The following is a 23,328-nucleotide window of genomic DNA, read 5'->3' as shown; positions in this document are numbered from 1 at the left end:
CATGAAATAATACAGAAAATGGAATATTACTTAGAATTTTACTTTGCTTGCTGTAAGTTAGACAAGGACTAACTGTAAGGGAAAAAGTGTCACTGAGTGCCTGTGGATTTGCCTCTGGCAACTCTGCCATTTTTTCTCGATGTATATATACTCGATCTGAAGCTCATTACTAATTTGATCATTTCTGATTATGTATGTTCTTATTTCAGCCACAACAGCAGATTTGCTCCACAAATGTGAAAAACAGCTCCTCCTCTCAAGATTCTGTCAGTCCTCTTGTTGCGCATTCTTCTGAGGAAGACCATGTTTACAGGTACTCAACAGGGGGAAGGTCTTCTTTTGGATAGAATGGCAGATATTATTAGACTCTAACAATGTCTTTGAGCCCTATAAATCCATGTCTAATTCAGGTGAGCAATACTGGAGGCAGAATGATTATGGGCTCTTCAAGGGAGATGTTACAACCCCAGAACCCAGCAGCAATAGACATTCACCAAGACAAGTGGTTTTTAAAACAAAAGTTATTTTTAATCAACTTTAAACATGAAAACGGAGTCAAACTTTAACTTAACTCTATAATTAACTAACCCAAATTCTAAGCGCATGAGTGTGTAAATTTAAGAAAAGTTCTTTGGTTCACAGTTCAATCTCACTTCTCCTTCTTCTAAGTTCTCTGGATGCAGGCAATTCTTATACTGTGTACAGAATTCAACATGTATAAAGTTCACCAGGCTTTGGTGCTTGAAAGGTAAACATTTACTGCTCAGGAAGGTTCTTGTAGGGTTTGCAGAGAGAGATTTGTTGTTCCAGGATTTCCATAACTGAGGTACCACCATTAGTCACCTCAAAGTCTTGCTGATGAAACTTGCCTCATCAGGGTTCTCCAGAAGGTAACCTCTTTCTTTAGGCTACCACAGAGCTCTTTTCTGTTCCCCTTATTCCAAGAGAAACATCAGACAGAGAGCACTTCCAGCCATTCTCTGCTTTGGAACTTTTAATCAGTTTCAACCAGCTCTTCCTGGCTTGCACTGTTCAGCTGCTTTTCAGTGTCACCCACACACAAGCTGACTGAGAGCTTGTTACTTCTCTCACTCTCTAACTCAGACTTCCAGCAAGCCCATGTGACTCTCTCACTTGCAGAACTCCCACCTTCTCCAGCAAACAACAGGAGTTCTTCTCCTTAGTCAAGGTGTTGTCTTAGATAAACAAAACCCAGGAGTGACCTTTTTTGTAGCTACCCTGTCTCCAGTTCCAAACAATGGTTATTCATTTTATGAAGTTATTTCAATTAGCACCTACTTGTGAAATGTGCATCACCTTCTCCAGATATCCTGCAATGTTATTGAATATGAATTCTTCAATCTTTCAAATAAGATCTGTTTTATAATGTGTGTATGTATGTAACCCACTAATCTTACCAAAATCCAAAATATTTATAATCCATTACAGAGGTAATATATATACTCCTTCAGATGTAAAATTGTGATATTTTGCTGAGACTGTTACTTTTTGTAAATACAGAGAGAGAGAGTGATTTTCCTGATCATTGAGGTCTTTAAGTAAAGTGAATTTGATCATTGACTGACGTGGAAAAAAAACAGTTTGATTAATAACTCGTCAAAGACAGCCTTTTTAAACAGTGGCAGCTGAAACAGATTCTTCCCAGATAATATGCCTCCTAAACTGGAGCTGAGTGCATAATCATGAGCGGTCAGTTTTCAGATGCTGGCAGATGTCTCAGATGTGTAAATGGAAGAAAAAAATTATCCTGCCACTTTGCTAATCTTGCCGTGCTCAATTTCTGATCTCAACAGTAAGAAATAATGTCATTGTTGAATAACCGTGTAAGAGGCCATTCAATTTTTTTCCATAGCAATGCCACTGTTCAGCAGTAACTACCATTTTTTGGCAACAATAATGCAATAAAATCCTAAAGGCCCTCATCGAGGACAGTGGGAAGCCTTACAATAAGTCAGCAAATTAGTAGAGAGAATGAAAGTCGCAGTTGGCTCAGTTTTTGATGGGGCGAAACAAGTTAAAGAAAATTCAGGAAAGAAAATCTATGGGTCCCCATGTGCTTGGGAAAAGCACAGGAGCGTCTCCAAATTCAAGTTGAAGGAAGGTGTAAATGCAGTGTAGGCATGCGCAACCCAAGACATAAGTATTGCCCTTTGGATTGTGAAAGGTTTGTGGGTTCATTCTTAGAGGTGTTGGGGTAGTCATTCTTGCCAAGAACAATAGTGCCCTCTTCTCAGTGTCATCAGGAACCAACCATGATTTATTTTATTATTGTTTTTTTTCCTCTCTACCTTTTATATTATATACAGCTTGTTATGTGTTTTCTATATCTGGATATAGTACTTGTGTATATAACATTAAACTTCATTCAACTATGTTGTTCGTGTGAACTTTCTGTAAAACTGTGCAAAGTTGCATGTCAGATGAAAATGTGCAAATTATCATGAGATCATAACCACTGCAGCATTTCTCTCTATTGTGTTATTACAGCCCCACGTAACGAGCAGCAATAGACAATGAACCAGACAGTGTTTAATTTTAAAACACTAATTTTATTTCTAATTCTTAAACTATAATCTTAACTATCCTTAACACTAAATCTATCCCCAATTATACGTAGGTGTACTTTTTGTGTGTGTGTGTGTGTGTGTGTGTGTGTGTGTGTGTGTGTGATATACCCAAACCATTACAGTCCAGGCCATAATCTAGAAAGTCACTTCAAAGTTCAGTCTTTCAAATTCAGTGTTGAAGTGTTGGCCTTGAAATTTGATGCCCAGAATTAATGTTGAACTGATGGGGAGACGGGAGTTGTCGCTGCTACAGACTCACGAATTCTCCTTGCGTTGTCTTTGAAGAAATGTCCATCCACATGAGCTGTGATCATAAAACTCCTGGTCCTTTTGTAGGCAAGGCTCGAACTGGGCAGCCTCCATGAAGCTTCCAAGACCCTGGCACCGTTCTCTCCAAGTGACCTTCACTGTCAATCACACTCAAAATGAAGCACTTTGCTTCCCAAAAGACCCTCCTGACACAAGTCAATCCACTGAAAAGGCCCAATCATTCACAGAGCGTGCTTTGCTCTGAATTCCACAAAATGGCTGGCCACAAGAGCAGCTTCAAAAAGCTGTTTTTCCTCCAAAATCAGTGCCTTTGCAAATGTATTGAATGTGGAACAGACTATGACAAGCCTTCCCTCTGTTCTTCCAATGTATCAAATTATCACTGGGCTGTGACTTGTGTTGTGATGGTGCTTGTGTGAAATGTTAAATGTTAACTGTGACCATTGAGTCCCTCCTGTCTATACTATCCCTTACAATGATAATCTCATTTTGCTAAAAGGGGAGCTCGTAACAGTGTAAACTAATGGCGATGACTGTGTTGAATAGTGTTAGTCTTATGTTTAAGTGCGGTTTCCGTTACTGTCACAATCAGATACCAATTCACTCTTATTCTGTCACATCTGCAGCTTTCCCAATAAAACAAAATCCTCAGAACCTTCACCAATTGTCATGACTGCTTCACTGGGTAGTAATCTCTCGGAACTGGATCGTCTTCTTCTGGAACTGAATGAGGTGCAACACAATCCGTCAAGCAGCTTTACAACAGGTAAATGCTTGATATGGCGCATTTAAATGTCTTCCTTACAAGCAGTATTTATCCAGTTTTTTTTCCAAAGGATCCATGCTGCAGTTTAAGTAAACAGAAATTTTTTTTTCCTGTTTACTTGATATTTTTTCTCCTTTCTTGAACATTCCTTGTTTTGCTGTTAGTCTTTAAATAATTACTTCTGTGAGGATAATAAATTAAAATGTTACCTGTGTTTTTAGTGAATCTCATTATATGTGTTTAATTTGTGTATCATTTGAGGAATAAGGACCTGCAACTTATGAGATGATATTCCTTTTTTAAATATTTTATTTAAAATCACATAACATTAGTTATTACATATTAATACAGACATAATGTGATTAGTCATTTATATAACCCAACCACCCCACTAATACCTTTCCTCCTCCCTTCTCCACCTACAAAGAAAGAAAAAGGAGATCATCATCTACTACAATCACATTTAAACCTTCTGGCTGCAGGAACAGTGGTACCTATCGAAGCGGACCAAGAGGTCAAATTCTAACACCAATAGTTTTCAAATAAGGGCTCCAAACTTTAGTAAAGAAAAAATATTTGTCTCTTAAATTGTATGTAATCTTTTCTAAAGGAATACAGGCTTTCATTTCATGATACCATCTTTTCATACCTAAAACCGAATCAGATTTCCATGTAATAGCAAAACACTTCAGAGACAAACTAAAATTTCCATTTTTGTACATGGTCAATCTCAATCTTAGAGCTATCGACTTAATATCTCCTAATAAAAACAATACTGGATCAAAAGGTAAATTTACTTTTCATATCTGTTCCAAAAGCGATTTAATTTGCAACCAAAAACTTTTAACCTTAGGACAGGTCCACGTCGAATGAAAAAAAAGTACCTACTTCTTTTCCTGAAATGAAAAGATTCAAAGATCAAATTTCCTTTTTTCCTCAATTATCTTCTCAATTAGTTGAAGATCTATGATAGGGATAGGTCGGAAGTTCAGGTTCCAGAATATTCCCAGGTGAGCAATGCTTGAAAACTTGTCTACCTGTCTCTCCACCTCTCCCACCTTCATCTATTCAATTCTCTCACCTGTTGGACTCTCCTACATTAATCTCAATAGAGGTCTGATCCAAAACTTTGATGGTATATTTAAGTTTTAAAAATTTTTTAAATTTTTGTTTCCAACGCAGTAGAAGCCAATTTCAGCCATTGAAACCCACCCAAAAAAATCTACAGCCCCATACATTTTGTAGGGTGGGAGGAAACAGGAGCAGCCGGGAAAACCCTCGCAGGTCGTAGGAGACAGGAGCAGGTTGTAGGAAACAGGAGCAGCCAGAAAAACCCTCGCAGGTCGGAGGAGGCAGGAGCAGGTCGGAGGAGGCAGGAGCAGGTCGGAGGAGGCAGGAGCAGGTCGGAGGAGGCAGGAGCAGGTCGGAGGAGGCAGGAGCAGGTCGGAGGAGGCAGGAGCAGGTCGGAGGAGGCAGGAGCAGGTCGGAGGAGGCAGGAGCAGGTCGGAGGAGGCAGGAGCAGGTCGGAGGAGGCAGGAGCAGCCGGGAAAACCCTCGCAGATCGTAGGAGGCAGGAGCAGGTCGAAGGAAACAGGAGCAGCCGGGAAAACCCTCACAGGTCATAGGAGGCAGTGCCGGATCCAAACCTGGGTTGCTGGCGCTGTAATAGCGTTCCACTAACCGCCACACTAACTGTGCTGCCATTTCTCTCCGCTAACCTCCTATGATAGTTGCCTGACTCGCTGAGGCCCTTCATCTTCTCAGATTATGGAGTTACTCTTTGACACAGTGTGTTCTCCATGGTCAAGTTTTTATTTCTTTTTTTGCTATGAAGTGGTTGTCAGTGGCTGGGCAATATTTTCTGCTCTTGCTGGAGCCCAAGTGGATTTGCTGCAGCAGGTTCAGAAGGGAATTGAGAGTTGAGCATCTTTGTTGGCAAGAAGTGGATATGTAAATGAAATTAGATAAGGACATAAAACCGATGTGTTTGAACTAGACCAATTCTTTAAAAAGTATCCATTATTTTTTATTGTAATTAATATTTTTCTCAACTATTAATACATGGATTTTGATTACAAATTTGTTTAATATCCCATTTTTAAAAAATTCCCATGTATATGGTAGGATTTGTGCTCACGTCTTTGGGTTATTAGTACAAGAGTCTGGACATTGGATTAGGAATTTTCCCATGGTCAGTTGTAGTTGAAAAGTGCAGCTGAATTTTTTACTTAAGTCTGCTTTGATTATCCAATTTAAATTGGCTGTGATTTGGAACCTTGAGGAAACAATGCAAAGTTATGACCTAAATTCCTCTTTCACACTGTTCACAAACACTGTTCCATATGGTCCAACGGTTGGGATTCCTGGTTTTCACCCAGGCAGCCCATATTCAACTTCCAGTATGGGAATTACACTTTTGGGGCAGCGCAGCAGTCAGCGCAACGCCTTTACAGCAATCGGGACCAGGATTCGAATCCCACTCTGTAAGGAGTTTGTATGTTCCTTCAGAGTCTGCGTGGATTTTCTCTGGGGGCTCTGGTTTCCTCCCACCATTCAAAATGTACCAGGGGTTTAGATTAATTGGGTGTAAATTGGGCAGCATGGAATCGTAGGCCGAGATGGGCTGTAACCGTGCATTAGGTGTAAATTTAAATAAATTTAAATTTTAAAAATACAGAAAACGGACCCTTTGGCTATTCTAGTCTATGACTATTCCACCTGCTTCCTCCATACATTTCCCATCCATGTACCTGTCCAAATTCCTCTTTCTGCATGAAGTTTCCCTTCAACATTTTACCTTTCACTTTTAACCCATGTCCTCCAGTTCTTGTCTCACCCAACCTCAGTGGAAAAAAACCTGCTACAATTACTCTATCTAAACCCTCATGATTTTGTTTACCTCTATCAATTCTCCTTGCATTCTTCCGCACTCCAGGGAATAAAGTCCTAACCTGTCTAAGCTTTCCCTATAACTCAGTTCAACTCCCGGCAGCATCCTTGTAAATTTTCTCTGCACTCTTTCAGTCTTATTAATATCTTTCCTGTAGCTCAGTGACTAAAACAATATGCCAAATTTGGCCTCACCAATGACTTGTACAACTTCACAGCTCCTATATTCAGTTCCTTGGTTTATGAAGGCTAAAGTACCAAATGCTCTCTTGACAATCCTATCTATCTGTAACTCAATTTTCAAGGAATTATGTATTTGTTTTCTCAGATCCCTCTGTTCTACCACACTCTTCAGTGCCCTACCATTTACCATCAAGGTTTGTCGACCCAAAGTGCAACACCTCACACCTGTCTGCATTAAATTCCCTCTGCCATTTTGCAGCCCATTTTCCAAGTGGTCCCTATCCCTCTGCAAGCTTTAAAAGCCTTCATCACAGTCCACTACATCCCATCGAGTTAGCAAAGCAAGGCTTGACACATACACGTAAATAGCTAATTACTTTCAAAGTTGAAGAATGTTTTTCTTTTCTTGGAGTTGAAGGTTGGATTTAAATGTCAACTACAAATATGAGTGCACAATCCAGCTTGATGCTTCAGTGGACTTTGTTCCAAATAAAGACATGAACCAATATCTAATCTAATCCACAGATCAAGGCAAAAGCTACCACATTATTTCGAATAACATTCTCCTTTAATCTGCAGCACCAAATTTGGATTCTCTGTTCATTCATTCATTTGCTATACAAGAACACAAGGAAATAGGAGTTGCCCATCAAGCATGCTCTGCCATTCAAGGTGATCATGGTTGATTTCTCCTAGAACCCCTTTTGATCCCCATAGTCCTCAATCCCTGGGTTATTAAAAAAAAAATGATTTACCTCTTTAAAGACTTGGAATGAGCTAACTTCAACAACATTCTCGAGGAAGAGAATTTGAGTAAAGACTTTTCAACTTCTGCCACTTATATAAAAGGTCCCTTATCTTGAAACTTTGCCCCATTTTTTAAGACCCTTCCACTTGTGCAAATGACATTAACCCTGGCATGCCCTCTCATGATCTTGCATGTTTACAGCCCGTCTCTGTGCTATAATTGTTGTATGGTTATAATTGTGATGGATTAATAATTTGGGAGAATTTGGTAATATTTGGGGAGAAGTTGGTAAGATTTAGAGTAGGTTACATACATACACACATTTTAAAACAGATCTTATTTGAAAGTGAAGAAATACTGAAGACCTCTGGAGAATGTTATGTACATTCACAAGTAGGTGCTAATTGAAATAACTTCATAAAATGAATAACCATTGTTTGGAACTGGAGACAGGTAGCTACAAGTACCTTTCTGCAAAGTGCTCACAGAAATGTCACTCCTGGGTTTTGTTTATCTAAGACAACACCTTGACTAAGGAGAAGAACTCCTGTTGTTTTCTGGAGAAGGTGGGAGTTCTCCAAGTGAGAGAGTCACATGGGCTTGCTGGAAGTCTGAGTTAGAGAGAGAGAGAGAAGTAACAAGCTCTCAGTCAGCTTGTGTGTGGGTGACACTGAAAAGCAGCTGAACAGTGCAAGCCAGGAAGAGCTGGTTGAAACTGATTAAAAGTTCCAAAGCAGAGAATGGCTGGAAGTGCTCTCTGTCTGATGTTTCTCTTGGAATAAGGGGAACAGAAAGGAGCTCTGTGGTAGCCTAAAGAAAGAGGTTACCTTCTGGAGAACCCTGATGAGGCAAGTTTCATCAGCAAGACCTTGAGGTGACTAATGGTGGTACCTCAGTTATGGAAATCCTGGAACAACAAATCTCTCTCTGCAAACCCTACAAGAACCTTCCTGAGCAGTAAATGTTTACCTTTCAAGCACCAAAGCCTGGTGAACTTTATACATGTTGAATTCTGTACACAGTATAAGAATTGCCTGCATCCAGAGAACTTAGAAGAAGGAGAAGTGAGATTGAACTGTGAACCAAAGAACTTTTCTTAAATTTACACACACATTACATTCACATCCTCTTCGAATTAGAAGGGGGTTAATTATAGAGTCACGTTAAAGTCTGATTCTATTATCATGTTTAAAGTTGATTAAAAATAACTTTTGTTTTAAAAACCATTTGTCTTGGTGAATGTCTATTGCTGCTGGGTTTTGGGGTCCTTTGGACTCATAACAATATAGACATCCCTCATTCTTTCAAACTCCAAAAAGTATGAATGCAGCCTGTTTATCCTCCAATTATAGGATATTTCCTCATTCCATGAAATAGCAAGGTGAATCTCCTTTGCACTTACTCCAATGCCACTACATAATTTCTTAGGGAAGGGGACCAATATATTGTGCAGATTGAAGATGTGGTCTCACTGACACTGTATAATTGTATCAAAATTTTCCTTTTTAAATTTTTTTATTTATTAATCATGATAAATCATACAATAAAAATATAAACAAATAAAACATTAATCCATACATACTATTTTACCCCTTACAACACAAAACTACCCCAAAAGAAAAGAAAAAGTGGAAAGAAAGGAGATCAATTAATGTAACACTTCAATTATTTGCCATGGTTCGGAGCAACACCATCAATGCATTGGAGAAAGATTAATAATTCAACCCCATATATTTCAAATACGGGCTCCAGATTGTAACAGGATCTTATAGACCTATTTCTTTATTGAATGTAGATTATAAAATTGTTGCCAAGGTTCTGGCTAATAGATTAGCTAAATACTTACCAGATTTAATTCATGTAGATCAGGTGGGTTTTATTAAAAATCGTTACTCAGCAGATAATATTGTAAAGTTGATTTCTTTAATTAATGTTTCTCGGGAGAAATCTGACCAACCAATGGTAATTGCTGTCAAGCAGTTACTGACAGTAATTCAGAGCCAAACTCCACATTAGCTTTATTGCAGAGGGTAAGTTTAGAAATGGGGAAGTTTTAATACAATTAACATGTCCTATTAATATTATAGGAATTTCTCTCGATGCAGAGAAGGCCTTTGATAGAGTGGAATGATGCTTTTTGTTTACAATTTTGGAGAAATTTAATTTTGGGCCATTTTTTATTGGGTTGGATTAAGGCTTTATATAAAAGTCCTACTGCTCGAGTTGTGACAAATAGACAGGTATCTTCACCTTTTATGTTAACTAGATCGACTAGGCAAGGCTTCCCTTTGTCACCAGCGCTATTTGCATTGGTTATTGAACCTTTGGCTCAGATGATTAGACAAGATAGTGATATTGAAGGTGAAATCTGATGAATTTAAAATAAATTTGTTTGCAGATGACATTTTGATATATAATAAATTTGTTTGCAGATGACATTTTGATATATTTAACACAACCTTTGAAATCTTTGGGAAGTCTGCATGATAGAATGGAGCTGTACGGTGAAGTATCGGGATATAAAATCAATTGGGAAAAGAGTGAAATTATGCCTTTAGCTGAAATGAATTACACGCTTTGTAGGCATATTGTTAAATTTAAATGGATGAATCAGATTAAGTATTTGGGTATTATGATAGATAGCAATTATAATAATTTATATGAATTACATTATCTATATTGTCTAAAATTAAATATGATTTGAATCGGTGAAAGGACTTGCCTATAATAATAGGACGTGTTAATTGTATTAAAACTTCCCTATTTCTAAACTCTCACCCTCTGCAATAAAGCTAATGTGGAGTTTGTCAGTACTGTCAGTAACTGCTTGACAGCATTTTGTGATCCATCTTCAACACTTAGATCCTCTGTACTTCATTCATTTTAAACCATTTTTCATTTAGATAATCTGATTTTTGATACCCCCTTACCAAAGCAAATGAACTTCCACTTTCCCCCTTGAAACAACATTTGTCAATTTCATTCATTCTATATCTATTTCTTTGCAGTCACAATATCTTCATTAGAACCTGCCCTTCAATGTCATCAACAAAGGTGGACACTTTGCATTTTGCCCTCATTTCCAGGACATTGATGTAAATAGAGGACCAAGATCTGATCCCTGGAGTACTGCACTAGTCCCATCCTTTTAACCTGAGAGCTCACAATTTATTCCACATCTTTGTGATGACCAATTTTCAGTCCATGCTAGCACACTCCCTCCAGTCCCATGACCTTTTAATTTACGCAGCAGCCCTTTATGTGGGGCCTTGTCAAATACCTTTTTGAAGTGCAATTTGCCTGGTCCATTTCAATAATAATCATAGTTCTGAAGTAATCCATAAGTTGGAAAGCTCTGCAGGATGTGCTGAGGAATATCTGCAGTATAGTTTAAATGAGCCATTCTCAACCTTTTTTTTCTCTTTGGCCTCCTGAGGACTCTGCTATAAGTTTATGAGCAGCCTTCCCTGTGAAGTTGGTATCTTCCGTATTTCTCTCCTACTGACTACGTTTAAAAAAAAAAAATTAATTTTCGTCTCTGGTTCCCCCGTAAACATGCTTTGGTCCTATGTTTGCCATTGAGAATGGTGGCTGGTTTAAATGCAAATTCTTGATTTACATTACAAATAGCAAGAGCTTTAAGGGGAAAAAAATGAATCTTGATGGATAGTTTTGAGAAATTCTGGCTATCTCACTGGTTTTCCTGTCCTTCCTCAGATGAGTCTAACCGCAGTCCGCATTCTACTCCTCTCAGTGGCTCACAATACACTGGTCAAGAAAATGGAACTCACATGGGGAAAAAAGTGCCTCCCCCAACAAAAGAAAAACCCAAAAGAAATGGGGGACGAGGAATTGAAGATGTACGGCCAAGTGTGGAAAGCTTATTAGATGAACTGGAGAGCTCAGTTCCCAGTCCCAGGTGTGCATGAGTTGTTCTTTCAATCGATTCTCACTTATCTGGCAAAAGACTAAATCTATATTTGTAGTGAAGCACAAACGTCAACAGACCCTGTGACTGTAGTAGAAACATAAAGATGCTGGATCAGCTCTCGCAGCATCCATAGGAGGTAAAGATATATAACCAACATTTTGTGGCTGAGGCCACTTCAAGGTATGAGCAAAAAGCAGGCAGGTGTCTGAATAAAAAAGGCTGGGGGGAAAGGGAGGAGCACAGACCACCAGACAAAAGGTGATAAATTGACATTGAGGAGAGGAAAGATGAGAATTGGTTGGGGAAGCTCTGAATACAGAGCTGGAGGAAAGGAGACAGAGGGAGATGGAAAGAGAGAGAGAGAGACAGACAGCTGAATGAAAGTTGAAATAAGGATGGGGAAAATGAGGGGTATATCAGAAACTGAAGAAAACGTTAATGCCATCTGGTTGGAAGGTGATCATTATGGAATATGAGGTATTATTTCTCCAATTTACAGGTGGTCTCAGTCTGGCAGTGCCTGAGCCCATGGACAAACATATCAGCGTGGGAATGGGACAGGGAATTGAAATGGATTGACACTGAGAGATTCCCTGCTATTGTGTCGGTCAGAGCTAAGGTGCTAAATGAAGCGATCTTCCAGTCTGTATCTATATTTGTATATACAGTCAGGCTCTGCATAATGTCTGTTCAGGCAGTGACTGACCACATATATGTCCGTGGTCCCATAAGGTACAACCCAATTCTCTTGTACAACCCAATTCTCAGAAATCCAGATTGGAGAACAGGATGTAGTGGACATAACCAGACATAGTGAACGCAACAGCTTCCCGTACACATCTCTTGTATAAGATTGCCAGATCTCATATAGCATTTATGGTATCCCAAATAGTTTTGCTGTATATAATATGGTGTTCGCACAATGTCCCATATCACAGAACATATCGTGGAGGTTAAGTGACGCATCACTGTATTTGTGTTTGTAACTAGGATTGCCTTGAATAACAATTCAGCTTGCCACTGTGATTTCCCTTCTGGCCAATAATTGCAATAAATGAGAATGCACATGAGTTTTCAGACAGTTGGCATCTGTTGAGTATGTACACTGTCATCAAGTCCCATTGCAGCATTTGATCATGAGGAAGGGAATTCTGTTTTATAATTGAAGAAGAATCCTGCACAATGCAATAAGTTAGGTAAAGAGCCCAAATATGAAAAAAGTAGAAAGACCTGAGTGTTGGGAGAGCTCTGGCATTTTAAAAGTGGACATCAGTGAGGTTCTGTAATATTATTACACAGAAGGTCAGTTCACCAATTGGGCCTGAGCAAACCGAGTTGAACAATCACATCACCCCCTTCACCCACCACTCCCACTCTGCAAACTATTCTTTCTCTTGTACAACCCAATTCTCTGTTGATGGGGAAAGGTATTGATTAATACTGTTTCTTTCACCCTTGTGGGTAGTAAATTCCAGATCACAACCATTGTTTGCATGTTTTAAGAAGAGTTTTTTCTCTCTTTTACCCAAAATTTAATATTTTGTGCCCTTAGTTCTTGAACCATCTGCTAATGGGAGTGATCCTACCTCAACCTCGTACACCACAAAATCTGCTCTTAACCTTAGAGGAACAACACCATCTTCTCCAATCTAACCTTACAGGTTCCCTTTGCATTCTCTCTCATCTTAATTTTCTTTTCACGTGGTTTTTATATTCCGTCTGGTTCTCACTAGAATTATTCATCTGAAGTTCTTCATGGGCCTCCCAATTTTTCTTCTTCTCTGTCACCTGGGGAGCTCTGGTTTTGTTTCTGTTATCTTTCCCCTTGTGGGAATGTATCAAAACATCTGACCTTTAAAGGTCATCCACAGTTCCATTCGTCTTGCATATCAAGATTTTGTTCCACTTTTTCCTGTTGTTCTTTATCATCCCATTAAAGCTTACTCCTCTGCAATTTAGAATTACTAGTTTCAGCTGGAATGACCATTTGACCCCTTGTACCTGCAGCACCATTCAGTAACTGTAAATCTGAGCAGCAAACTCAACCACAGTTCCTATTCCAGTGAAAAGGGGTTCTTATGTAAACTGACCAATAGGTTATCTCTAACATTCATACAGTCAAGGAAAAGAGCATAATTTGCAATGAAAAGAAAGATCATTTAGCACCAAGCAAAAACAACATGTTAGTACTGTTATGGGGTTCATTCAGAAGCCTGATTGCTGCAGGAAAGAAACAGTCTTTACGCTTGTTGATGTAAGCTTTTGTGCTCATAAGCTTCTCCCCAATGGGAGGAGAAGGAAGAAGAGATTATGTCCAAGGTGTGATGGGTCGTTGAGAATGTTGGCTGCTTTTCCTAGGCAGGAGGAGGTGTAAATGAGTCTGAGGGAAGTTTTCATCATGTTCTGAGCTGCTTTGGATCTTGCGCAGGTTCCATACCATGCTGTGATTCAACCACTAAGAATACTTTTAAAGCTGTTAAGGATCAAGAACATGCTGAACTTCCTTTGTCTTCTAAGAGATTGTGTTTTGTGGCAAGAGAGTTAGTTCTTGACACTCAAGTCTTTCAACTGTACTGAAGACATAAATCAGGAGCAATAATAAAACACTGGCTACTTGCCTAGATCAGTGCAACTCCAATAACACTTCAGAAATAGACCACCTTCCAGAATAAAGTAGCTTGGTTTTTGAATATCTTACCCCAAAAACTTTCCATCGTCAGCACACCATAGAAGCAACTTATCAAAATCAAGTCTCTGTGGTGTATTTTGAGAAACAGACTGGATGTGTGATGTTGAATTAGGAACATTATTGGTCTGAACTGACTGTGGCTTAAGAGTCCCATATCTTCCATTAAGCTGGACCAAGGGAAATGTATGGGTACATCTCCAGGTTCCCTTTCAAGTCTCTCACTGTTGTGACTTGGAACGTCACCTTTTCCTCAGGACTTATATGAGAACATGCCATTTTAAAAATGGTTACATTCTGAATTTGTTTGCAGATACTAATTTCTATTTAGTGGTTTGTTGCAGTCTTGGACATTACTGACCAGAGTGGTCTCCTTTTCAGTCCTGCAACAGTTGCATCTCCAGTGAGTGGGTCAGCCTCTCAGCGTAGCACTCCGAACCAACAGCAGGCTCGCATATCTGCATCCTCAGCGACTCGTGAGCTTGACGAATTAATGGAATCACTCTCCGAATTCAAAGTTCACGGTAATGTAAGTACAATCAGATTTTTTTGCCTTCATTAATGGAGCATACTAGACTGTCTTATTGACAAAGTCTGAGAGTTTGTTCAAGCACCTTCGAAAAGGTGCAGCCAGCAGCAAGTCTTTGTTATTTTGTCAAAGCAATGTAAAGTGATCAGGAGGAAAAAATTTCAAATGCTGCAATTTTATCTTGGAGAAAATAGCTGGTGATTTTTTTTTTATAAATTGAGCGAAGGTTTATCTGGGGAAAAGTGCGCTATCTAGATCTCCCTGTTGGAAAATAATCAGAAATGTGTTTTCTTCCCCTTGCTGAAGGGAGTATGTTAGATGTGGCTGCTTCAAACGATGACTAACTATGCTGCCATTAATTGAAATTTGCATAGAGAAGATATCCTTTTATCTTTCCTTTGTTATACGTGGAGTGAAATCAAATGGAATTGGCTGTGAATTGTTAAAGGTCCTTGTATTGTTGAAAACTATCCTATACTCCTTTTTGCACGACCTACATTTTTTGGATAATGATGGTACTAGTAATGAGGAGACAGATTAGGCAAAGTGTGTATGTTAGGAGGTACAGATTTGGGCGCAAGGTGCAACAAATGTATTTGTGGCTCTGGGATCCAAACTTCCTGGGATATGAACCTTGGGGAAAAATGGGCAGACAGAGATCAAGTGTGCGATGCATAGTGTATTAGGGAGATTGGATGGAGTGGAATTATGTAAGATGCGAGGGAAATGGATGGGCTGGGAGTTGCTGAGGGACCCTGCTGCAGGATGGGTCATGAACTCAAGAGAAATTTGATTATTGGTGAGGAAAGGCAGGGATGTTGAATAATAAGAGTGTATGAAGCAAGAATAATGAATTAAAATCATTTATTTATTTTTCTATTGTATTCTATGTTTTTTTTTCATTTTTTTCTATTCTTTTGTTACCCTCCTTTCCTCAATTTAGGTTGATACTATAAGTCCTCTAAGTTTTAAACCAGATGAAAAGCAGAAAACATCTTCTCCAAATCCTCTGCTAGCATCTGCTCCTGCCCAATCTCCATCAACATCTTGGGTGCTCTTATCTGTACCCGACAATTCCCAGTTTATTCCCAATGGTACAGGCTTGCTCTCTCCACTTCCGAGAACACCTAGTCCCTTGGAGCTGCTGCACATTGATGAGGAGCCTAGTACATCACAAGCTTGTGCAACTGCATTATCCAACCATGCCATTTCATCATTTCATCACACAGTGGTGCATCCACCTGTCAATGTAAGTTCAAAACTGGACACGAATGTTCCTCTGACAGCAATAACACACATTTCAGAATCTCCTGAGCCACATACCACCACCCTAAGGGACAGTCAGAAAACTGAAAGTAAAAAAGAATGTACAGAAAGTGAAATGCTGCCATGTTCTTTAAAAACTACTAAAAGAATCTACAAATCCACCTTGACCTCGGGCAGTGGACAACAGGAGGTTAATAAATCCATGATTATAGACTTCGATGAGATGAACGAAGCCTTGAATAAATTGTTGTCCTTGTATCCCGAGGCAGTGCCAGAAGAGGACCTGGGGGCTAAGCAACAAGACCTTGAATCCACAGTGGTGTTGAAGAAGAAACCGTTAGTGCGTCCAGCTGCCACAGAGCTTTCCTCCTTGGAACAGGAGCCAAAAGGGAAATCATTCTATCAGTGGAATATTACTGAGGGAGAAAATTCAACGGTGTCGTTGCATGAAAAGGCCGCACAACCAACAACACATCAGCAGCAAAAGCAAAGCAGGGAAACGGCAGTGGCACAAAGTGACATGAAAGGCTGTTCAGAGTATCATCAATCAAAAGAGAAAGTGGAAGAGGAGAAGTTTGGTTTGCTTCCAGTTCAAACACTTGCAGTGGAACGGATTTCTGCTTCTCGTCAGGCAGGCAGAAAACTTGAATGTGGAATGCTTTGTAAAGATTTGCTGCATGAACCCATTCTGCTCAGTCAGAATAGCAATATATGCAACTTTTATATTGTTGCACAGCTCTGTGCATCTAACAATATCCATGACCAGCTGCTACTGACATTTTAAAGCATTATTGATAGTTTTATTTACAACTATCAATGTGATGAATAGTATTTGCGTACTTTCTAATCCTATTAATAACAGTCCTGGCGCTGAAACGGCTTTAACTATGTATGTACTCAGCACAAAAACAAAGCTCTATGTATGCACAGGGTACAAAAGTCAGAGGAAGTATGTCTCAGTGCAGGTAAAATTAGTTGTCACCCACCATTTACTTCTAATTGTCCACTATGTGGGAAGCAAGCAAATAGTAAGCCTGGTATATTTTGGATTATAATGCAGAAACTTGGACTTCTTCAGAAGGCCCAGTGACATCACATCAGACATCATTTTAATATGCTGTTGACTCCATTTGTTTCCAAGCCATTTTGGTGTGGAAATTGTGAAATCCTAGCCTTCAGCAGTTTTTAATTAGAAGGTCTGACATTACGTCAAGAGAATTGGAAAAGTGGCACCATTTTGCCTGGGCCTTTTGCCTGGGCCTTGCAGATGTCGGGCCTGCACAGCTGCCTCTTAATGCTTTCTCTTTAAAAGTGTGGAGCATAACAAGCATGCAAAGTACCCCCAAATGAATTAAAGACTGCATGTTAACTGGTGTGTTGAGTGGAAGTGATATGTGTGAGGGGTGTATCTGTCCAAGTGTCTCATGCTTGCTTTCTTGACTGAGATTGCACGATGCTATTTTCCCTCTGGTGCAGATGAAATCTCTTATTAATAGGACAAAGCATTCTATGAACGTGCACCCGATGTACCGTGACAACTTACCGCGCCGCACATTTGGACCTGTCATATTTAACAAAAACCTGTCACAGGATAGACTTATTGCAGAGCTTCATGGAAAGCTGGGAATTAAGAAGAAGGAGCCCAAGAATAAAATGGTCGATGACTGGCTCACAGAGGGGTTGGTCATCACCTCAAAACCTGCGAAGAAACGTGAGGAAGGTGGTCATGTTGTTGAGAAGGTAGCGAGGAGAAGGCATGATCGGTTGTATCAAAGAAATGCATGAGTGTCTGATGCAAAAAAAATCATAATGACTTTTGCATGGATTGTTTAACAATTATCTTTGTAAGTCTGACTTTTCCGTTGGTTTGGCAACACTCCAGTTTGAACTGGAATAAACCCATTGCAATGAGTTGAGATAATGGCTGCTTTGCATTTATTTGGTTCAGAAAGACAAAGTAGGGAATTTTCTGCTTGATTAAACAGTAATTATGCTGTGTTATTGTAGCTGCAATTGGATGGAGTGGTTGTGCCTGTGTAAGAAGCAGTTGAGGTTAATTGCAGATGTTTGACATGACTTTGACCTGCTTTTAATTTTCCTTTTTTGCAAATGTGCACTTGAAGTTTCAGAGCATGTGATGTGGGGTTTGTGGTACTCTGCAACATGTTGTAGGTTTGTTTTAAGTTCTCCAGTTTATTTGTACAATTCGTCTGCATGGCTCTCTCAATTTTGTTATTATGAGGACATTAGTTCTCCTGTGAATCTAATTGTTTTGCATCTAATGCTCACAAAGTGGTTGTAAGTGGCATGACGTTGTTTAATCTTGGTGATTGTGTCCTTTGCTTCCTGCTCTGACGATTTGATTTTTAAATACTGTTTGGTCATGCCAAGGTTTTGTCATTGACTGGAAAGCTAAAACTAACCTTTGTTTGCAAATGGCACCGATTGGATCATCATTATACCTTAGCAAGCTTTAAGATTTCTCTGGTTGTACTTCGCATATTCGTTGAATGTTGTAAAGCTCTGATTATGAAATTGTTTGCCCAAACAGCAGCTTAAAGCATGATGCTATTTGACTTATGTAAGTAAAGATATCCCTTAAGTGTGTCAAACTCTAAAAACTAAAGCAGCTGTATGTTTCTCTCCAGATAATACTCACTCCAGAACCTCCATCATCGAAGGGCTCTACTCCATCACCCCATCCTCTTTCACCCTCTCCCCTATTGCAGCAACAGCAAGATCAAAACCTAGTTACCCTCTCACCACCTCTCCCTGATCCTTCCCTAACTCCTCATTCTGAGCCTTCCCTATCTCCATTTCCTGTGCCGCCTTCTCCTCTCCCTGTGCCTTCCCTACCTCTTCTCCCTGTGCCAACTCCTCCATCTCTCCCCGTACCAACTCCTCCACCTCTCCCCGTGCCAATACCTCTCCTCATGCCTTCCCTTCCTTATCTCCCAGTGCCTTCTCCTCCACCTCTCCCCGAGCCATCTCTTTCTGTCACAGTGTCATTTCCTCCACCTCTCCCTGTACCACCCCAACCTCCTCTCCCTGTGCCTTCTCTACCTCCTCCACCTCGCCCTGTGCTCTCACCACCTTCTTTCTCTGTGCCCTCTCTACCTCCATCACCTTTTCCACAGCCCTCTTCTCTAACTACTTCCTCCCCATTATCCTCTATCTGTCCAGGATCTCAATCTGGACCTGAGTGCCACATTTCGTTTGATAAAAGTGAAAAATCCCCAGCCCTTCCAAAACAGCCTCATGCACCTATGATCCAATTAGAACACACTTTGCTGCCAGATCACTATCCACCTCTACCTAGAGTACAGACCACTACTGTACAAGCTGAGCCTCTACCATCTCTCTCTACATCTCCCAGAGTCATGGTGTCAATAGCTTGTCAAACCAATGGCAAAATCAGTGACGAAGACTCTCTACTTGTTCAATCACAGGCATGGACTATTCTATCTTTAATATTTATAATTTTGAAAACTATTTATTTACAAAATAATTTGGAAGTTTCATCTTTACTTTGTGTATTTTGGAACTGAACATTTTTTAACATGAAAATACAAAGTATTGTGACATACAGAGTTGTGGCAGAGGATCATTCCACTCTAAACATAATCATCGTAAAAGTTGTTGGAGCATATTATCATCTCCAATTTTGAAGCTCACTTGCCACTATTACGTGGATAACCACGGATTATCATGGAGTCATTGGTGGGAGTAATGAAATTTGATGGACTTTTCCAGAATTTTACTGGTTTTTTCTGCTTGGATGATTTACTATCAAAAGTTACAAATGATATAGGTTGAATGTTGAGTGGGTGGGGAGGGGGAGGGGTGAAGGAAGGAAGGAGGGAGGGAAAGGAGGGGGGAAAAGGGGAGAAAATTACATTGTGTATATTCAAGAGGGAAATGTTTGTTTATTTTGGATAGTATGGTTCATAGTGTGAAAAATATTTTTTTTTAAGTTACAAATGAAGGGTATAGTTATGTTTTTGTCAGCTGGAGAAAAAACAAATTATAATTTCAATTCGATTCCTTGATTGCCTAATAAAGACACTGCATTAGGTGGTAATTTACTGTTTTTTTTTAAAAAAAACAGAACCCCACATTGTGCTTTTGATTTACATCAATGAATTGGATTCAAAAATTGTTCAGTTTTGATACAGAAGGTGTGCATGAAATTAGATTTAGACTTCAATAATTTTTAACTGGGAGTCACAGTGAGGGCTCATCTGGCACAAGTTCTTTCTTTGAAGTATGAGGTGATGTCGTACATTTTCAGATTAACAAATCTGGGAGTTTGCTCTCTGGGGAAAAAATGTCTTTAGAATTTATGGTTTGGTAATGTGAGAATTTGAAAATTTATTTTTCAGTTCATGAAATATGGTGGTATGGTTGATGTAGCAGTTGTGCCAGTGATCGGGACCAGGTTTCAAATCCTGCGCTGTCTGTAAGGAGTTTGGGTTTTCCCCGTGTCTGTGTGGGTTTTCCCCGGGGTCTCTGGTTTCCTCCCACCTTTCGAAACGTACCAGGGGTTGTAGGTCAATGATGTGTAAAATGATAATGTGAATAAGAACACAAAGTACTTGTTTTGTGAGGGATTTTTTTCACAGTGTAAGTGTCACACCGTGATATTTGATTCTGTGGAGTAAAGGAAGTGAACAGTGTGGTTTTCTTCAAGAAAAATGTAGTTTTACTCCTGGTAGTTTTGTGCTTTTTGCAATTCCCATTTTCTCTGTAGGCATATGGAATGCTTCATCTTTTTTGTTACATGTAAAACTAGAGTCCGCTACTGATTATACAGTGCAGAAAGATGACTTGTGTATTAGATGTGGAGTTTGAGAGGAATTTGATAAATAGAAGGGACCACTTTATTATTCGTTCGAAATGTACCAGGGGTGAAGGTTGATTGGGAGGACTTGTAACTGTGCTGTATGTCTAAATTTAATTTTTTTTAATTAAAATTTGAAGACCACAATCTTCTCCATCCACATTGAAAATGAATTTGAAACTGGAAAGCAGATCTGCCATCCCATTTTTCTAAAATTCTTGATACCTGTTTATGAAGTGTAACATTTATCAGACAATGCCCTTGTATGTATGCAAAGATGCCATGCAGATGTTGATTGGAATTACATTTGAAATAGCTCCTTAGGGTTTTCTTATATGACATTGTTGCCTGTCCAAGCAAGTGACTATCATTATTTAGCATTTTAAAGTAAATAAAGATAATAATAGCTGAGTAGGTGAAGTAGGATTGACAGAAACCTGACAAAAGTTGATAAATACAATGGCAAAGATGAACGAGGGGTTGCAGACTCCAGGGAAGCAGAGGACTGGCGCAGGGCACCAGAAAATTGGGAGATCCCCCCCCACCATCACCACCACCACCACCCACAGGATGGTGATCACAGCGGCAGACCAGTGAGGGAACTCTGCGGCTGAAAGACCCACACATGGAGAGAGCTGCTGATGACCGAGGCGAGGAACCCACGGAAGCTGTGGGCTGCTGGACACTGCTGTCGCGGGTGGGGGGGGGGGGAGGGGGAAGACTCGCACCATTCTGTGGACTACTGGAGACTGGCTGAAGGGGTACCAGATATCGGAACTGGGATGCGAGGGGGTTATTGTGTCGGAGGTTCTGATCTGGTTTGGACTGGAGGTGAATCTACGGACACTCAGTGACTCTGGGGGGAACTCTCTTTTGTTTCTCTTTCTCTGACTGTAAGAGGCGCTTCAGACAATATCTGCTGGTGGTGAATCCATCTGCCTTACAGCAGGCAAAAGCAATTTCATGTGGCATGACACTTTTATTACATGACAATAAATTGAATCTTGAATCTTGTTTGCTGTACACTGCTTGGTATTGTGTGCAGCAAGATCCTGTTTATTAAGCAAGGACTGAACTGACAAACTCGTTAGCAGGGAACAAATTCAGTCTCAAGCTTCACTCCAGCGAGGTCACATCACGGTGGTAATTGGACTTACTACACACAGGTGCTAATGAAGAGACTGTTCAACAAAACTATCTATCATTCAAATATGCTGAATATTAAGTAAAATGTGGGATCGTAGCAGTCTTTTCAGTTGCAAGCCCCAAGAAAAGGCAATGTAGTTTTTTTAGTTATACAGCATGAATTTGCAATTGCAAATTCTAAATACTGTAATTGAAGAACTAAAGAACTTTATTTAATAATTAAGGTTAATAACCATATAACAATTTACAGTACAGAAACAAGCCATATCGGCCCTTCTAGTCCGCACCAATTTACGTGAAACTCCACTAGTTCCACCTACCCACTCCCATGTCCATAACCCTCCAACTCCCTATCATCCATGTACTCATCTAACCTCCTCTTAAATGACAGAATTGACCCTGCCGCAACTACCTCTTCCGGAAGGTCATTCCACTCAGCCACCACTCTCTGAGTGACGAAACATCCTCTTATATTATTCCTAAAGTTTATAACCCTTAACTTATGACCACTTGTTTCAATCGCACCTACCCTCAGGGGAAAGAGCCTTTTCACATCTACTCTTATCTATTCCCTTCATAATTTTAAATACCTCTATCAAATCCCCTCTCAACCTTCTACACTCCAATGACTAAAGTCCCAGTCTACTCAATCTTTCTCCGTATTCAAGATACTGCAATCCAGGCAACATTTTTGTAAACCTTCTTTGCACCCTCTCAACCTTATTTATATCCTTCCTATAATTTGGAGACCAGAACTGCACACAATATTCCAAACTTGGCCTCACCAATGCCTTAAACAGTTTCAACATCACCTCCCAACTCCTATATTCTATGCTATGATTTATAAAGGCCAGCATCCCAAAATCACACTTTTTTTTAAATTACAGTCAGATAATTCAGAGATAAATTAGGCCAACACTATAAAATTTCCATCTGTTGTCAATGTCCCTTCAGTATGTTTTGCATGTTTGATTTTTTTTTGTTTCCATTGTTTTCTTTTTATCCTTTTTCAGTCTGTTTTATTATATTTGTCGCTCCTGTTGATCCATTTTTAGCCAGTTAGCCCAGGCCTTGCTGCTGAACTGGTGTGTTCCCATTCCATTAAGGAGATCATCTGGAATTGGTAGATGTTTGCCCTCCCCCCTGATCTGTGCCCACTTCCTCCTTCATTGTATAGACCAGCCATTCTGAACCTTTTTTGTTTCTGGCCCTCTTGGGACTCTGTTCAAAGTTTATGCCCCCCCGCCCCCCCCCCCCCCACCATGTGAAGAAGTTGTTTAGTTGGTTTCTTCTGAACATTACCCATATCGACTACATAAAAAATAATTTATGATTTCAGTCCATGCTCCCCTCCACTTTAAATGTGCTGTGTCCTCCAGAGGGCTGTATAGCCCCTGTTGAGAATGGCTGGTATAGACAGCAAAAAACCAGCCAAATGTGTGTATATATGAATGAACAGATATTTCAAATTGGAAAAAGCATGTAA

General features: G+C 39.8%; 2 protein-coding genes across 5 annotated transcripts in view; both read left to right on the top strand.

Moving 5' to 3' along the window:
* LOC138761496 (paxillin-like) overlaps positions 1-23,328 on the top strand; it is a 184,202-nt gene that overhangs the window by 125,570 nt on the left and 35,304 nt on the right. For 3 of the 4 annotated variants that reach the window (XM_069933718.1, XM_069933721.1, XM_069933719.1), the window contains exons 4-8: positions 210-313; positions 3,485-3,624; positions 11,162-11,363; positions 14,443-14,590; positions 15,534-17,229. In XM_069933718.1, the coding sequence (XP_069789819.1) occupies positions 210-313; positions 3,485-3,624; positions 11,162-11,363; positions 14,443-14,590; positions 15,534-16,640 (1,701 nt within the window). In that variant the 3' untranslated portion in view covers positions 16,641-17,229. Of the gene's footprint in view, positions 1-209; positions 314-3,484; positions 3,625-11,161; positions 11,364-14,442; positions 14,591-15,533; positions 17,230-23,328 lie in introns of those variants that run through there. The other variant, XM_069933720.1, reaches the window with a different exon arrangement.
* On the top strand, positions 17,313-19,589 carry LOC138761497 (uncharacterized). Its single transcript, XM_069933722.1, has 2 exons — positions 17,313-17,596; positions 18,505-19,589. The coding sequence occupies exons 1-2, from the start codon at positions 17,333-17,335 to the stop codon at positions 19,402-19,404; spliced, it is 1,164 nt and encodes a 387-aa protein (XP_069789823.1). The 5' UTR covers positions 17,313-17,332; the 3' UTR covers positions 19,405-19,589.

Source organism: Narcine bancroftii, chromosome 4 (genome assembly GCF_036971445.1).
Source record: "Narcine bancroftii isolate sNarBan1 chromosome 4, sNarBan1.hap1, whole genome shotgun sequence".
NCBI lineage: Eukaryota > Metazoa > Chordata > Chondrichthyes > Torpediniformes > Narcinidae > Narcine > Narcine bancroftii.
Note: the sequence above shows the minus strand (reverse complement) of the source record. Positions and strands in the feature narration are given on the sequence as shown.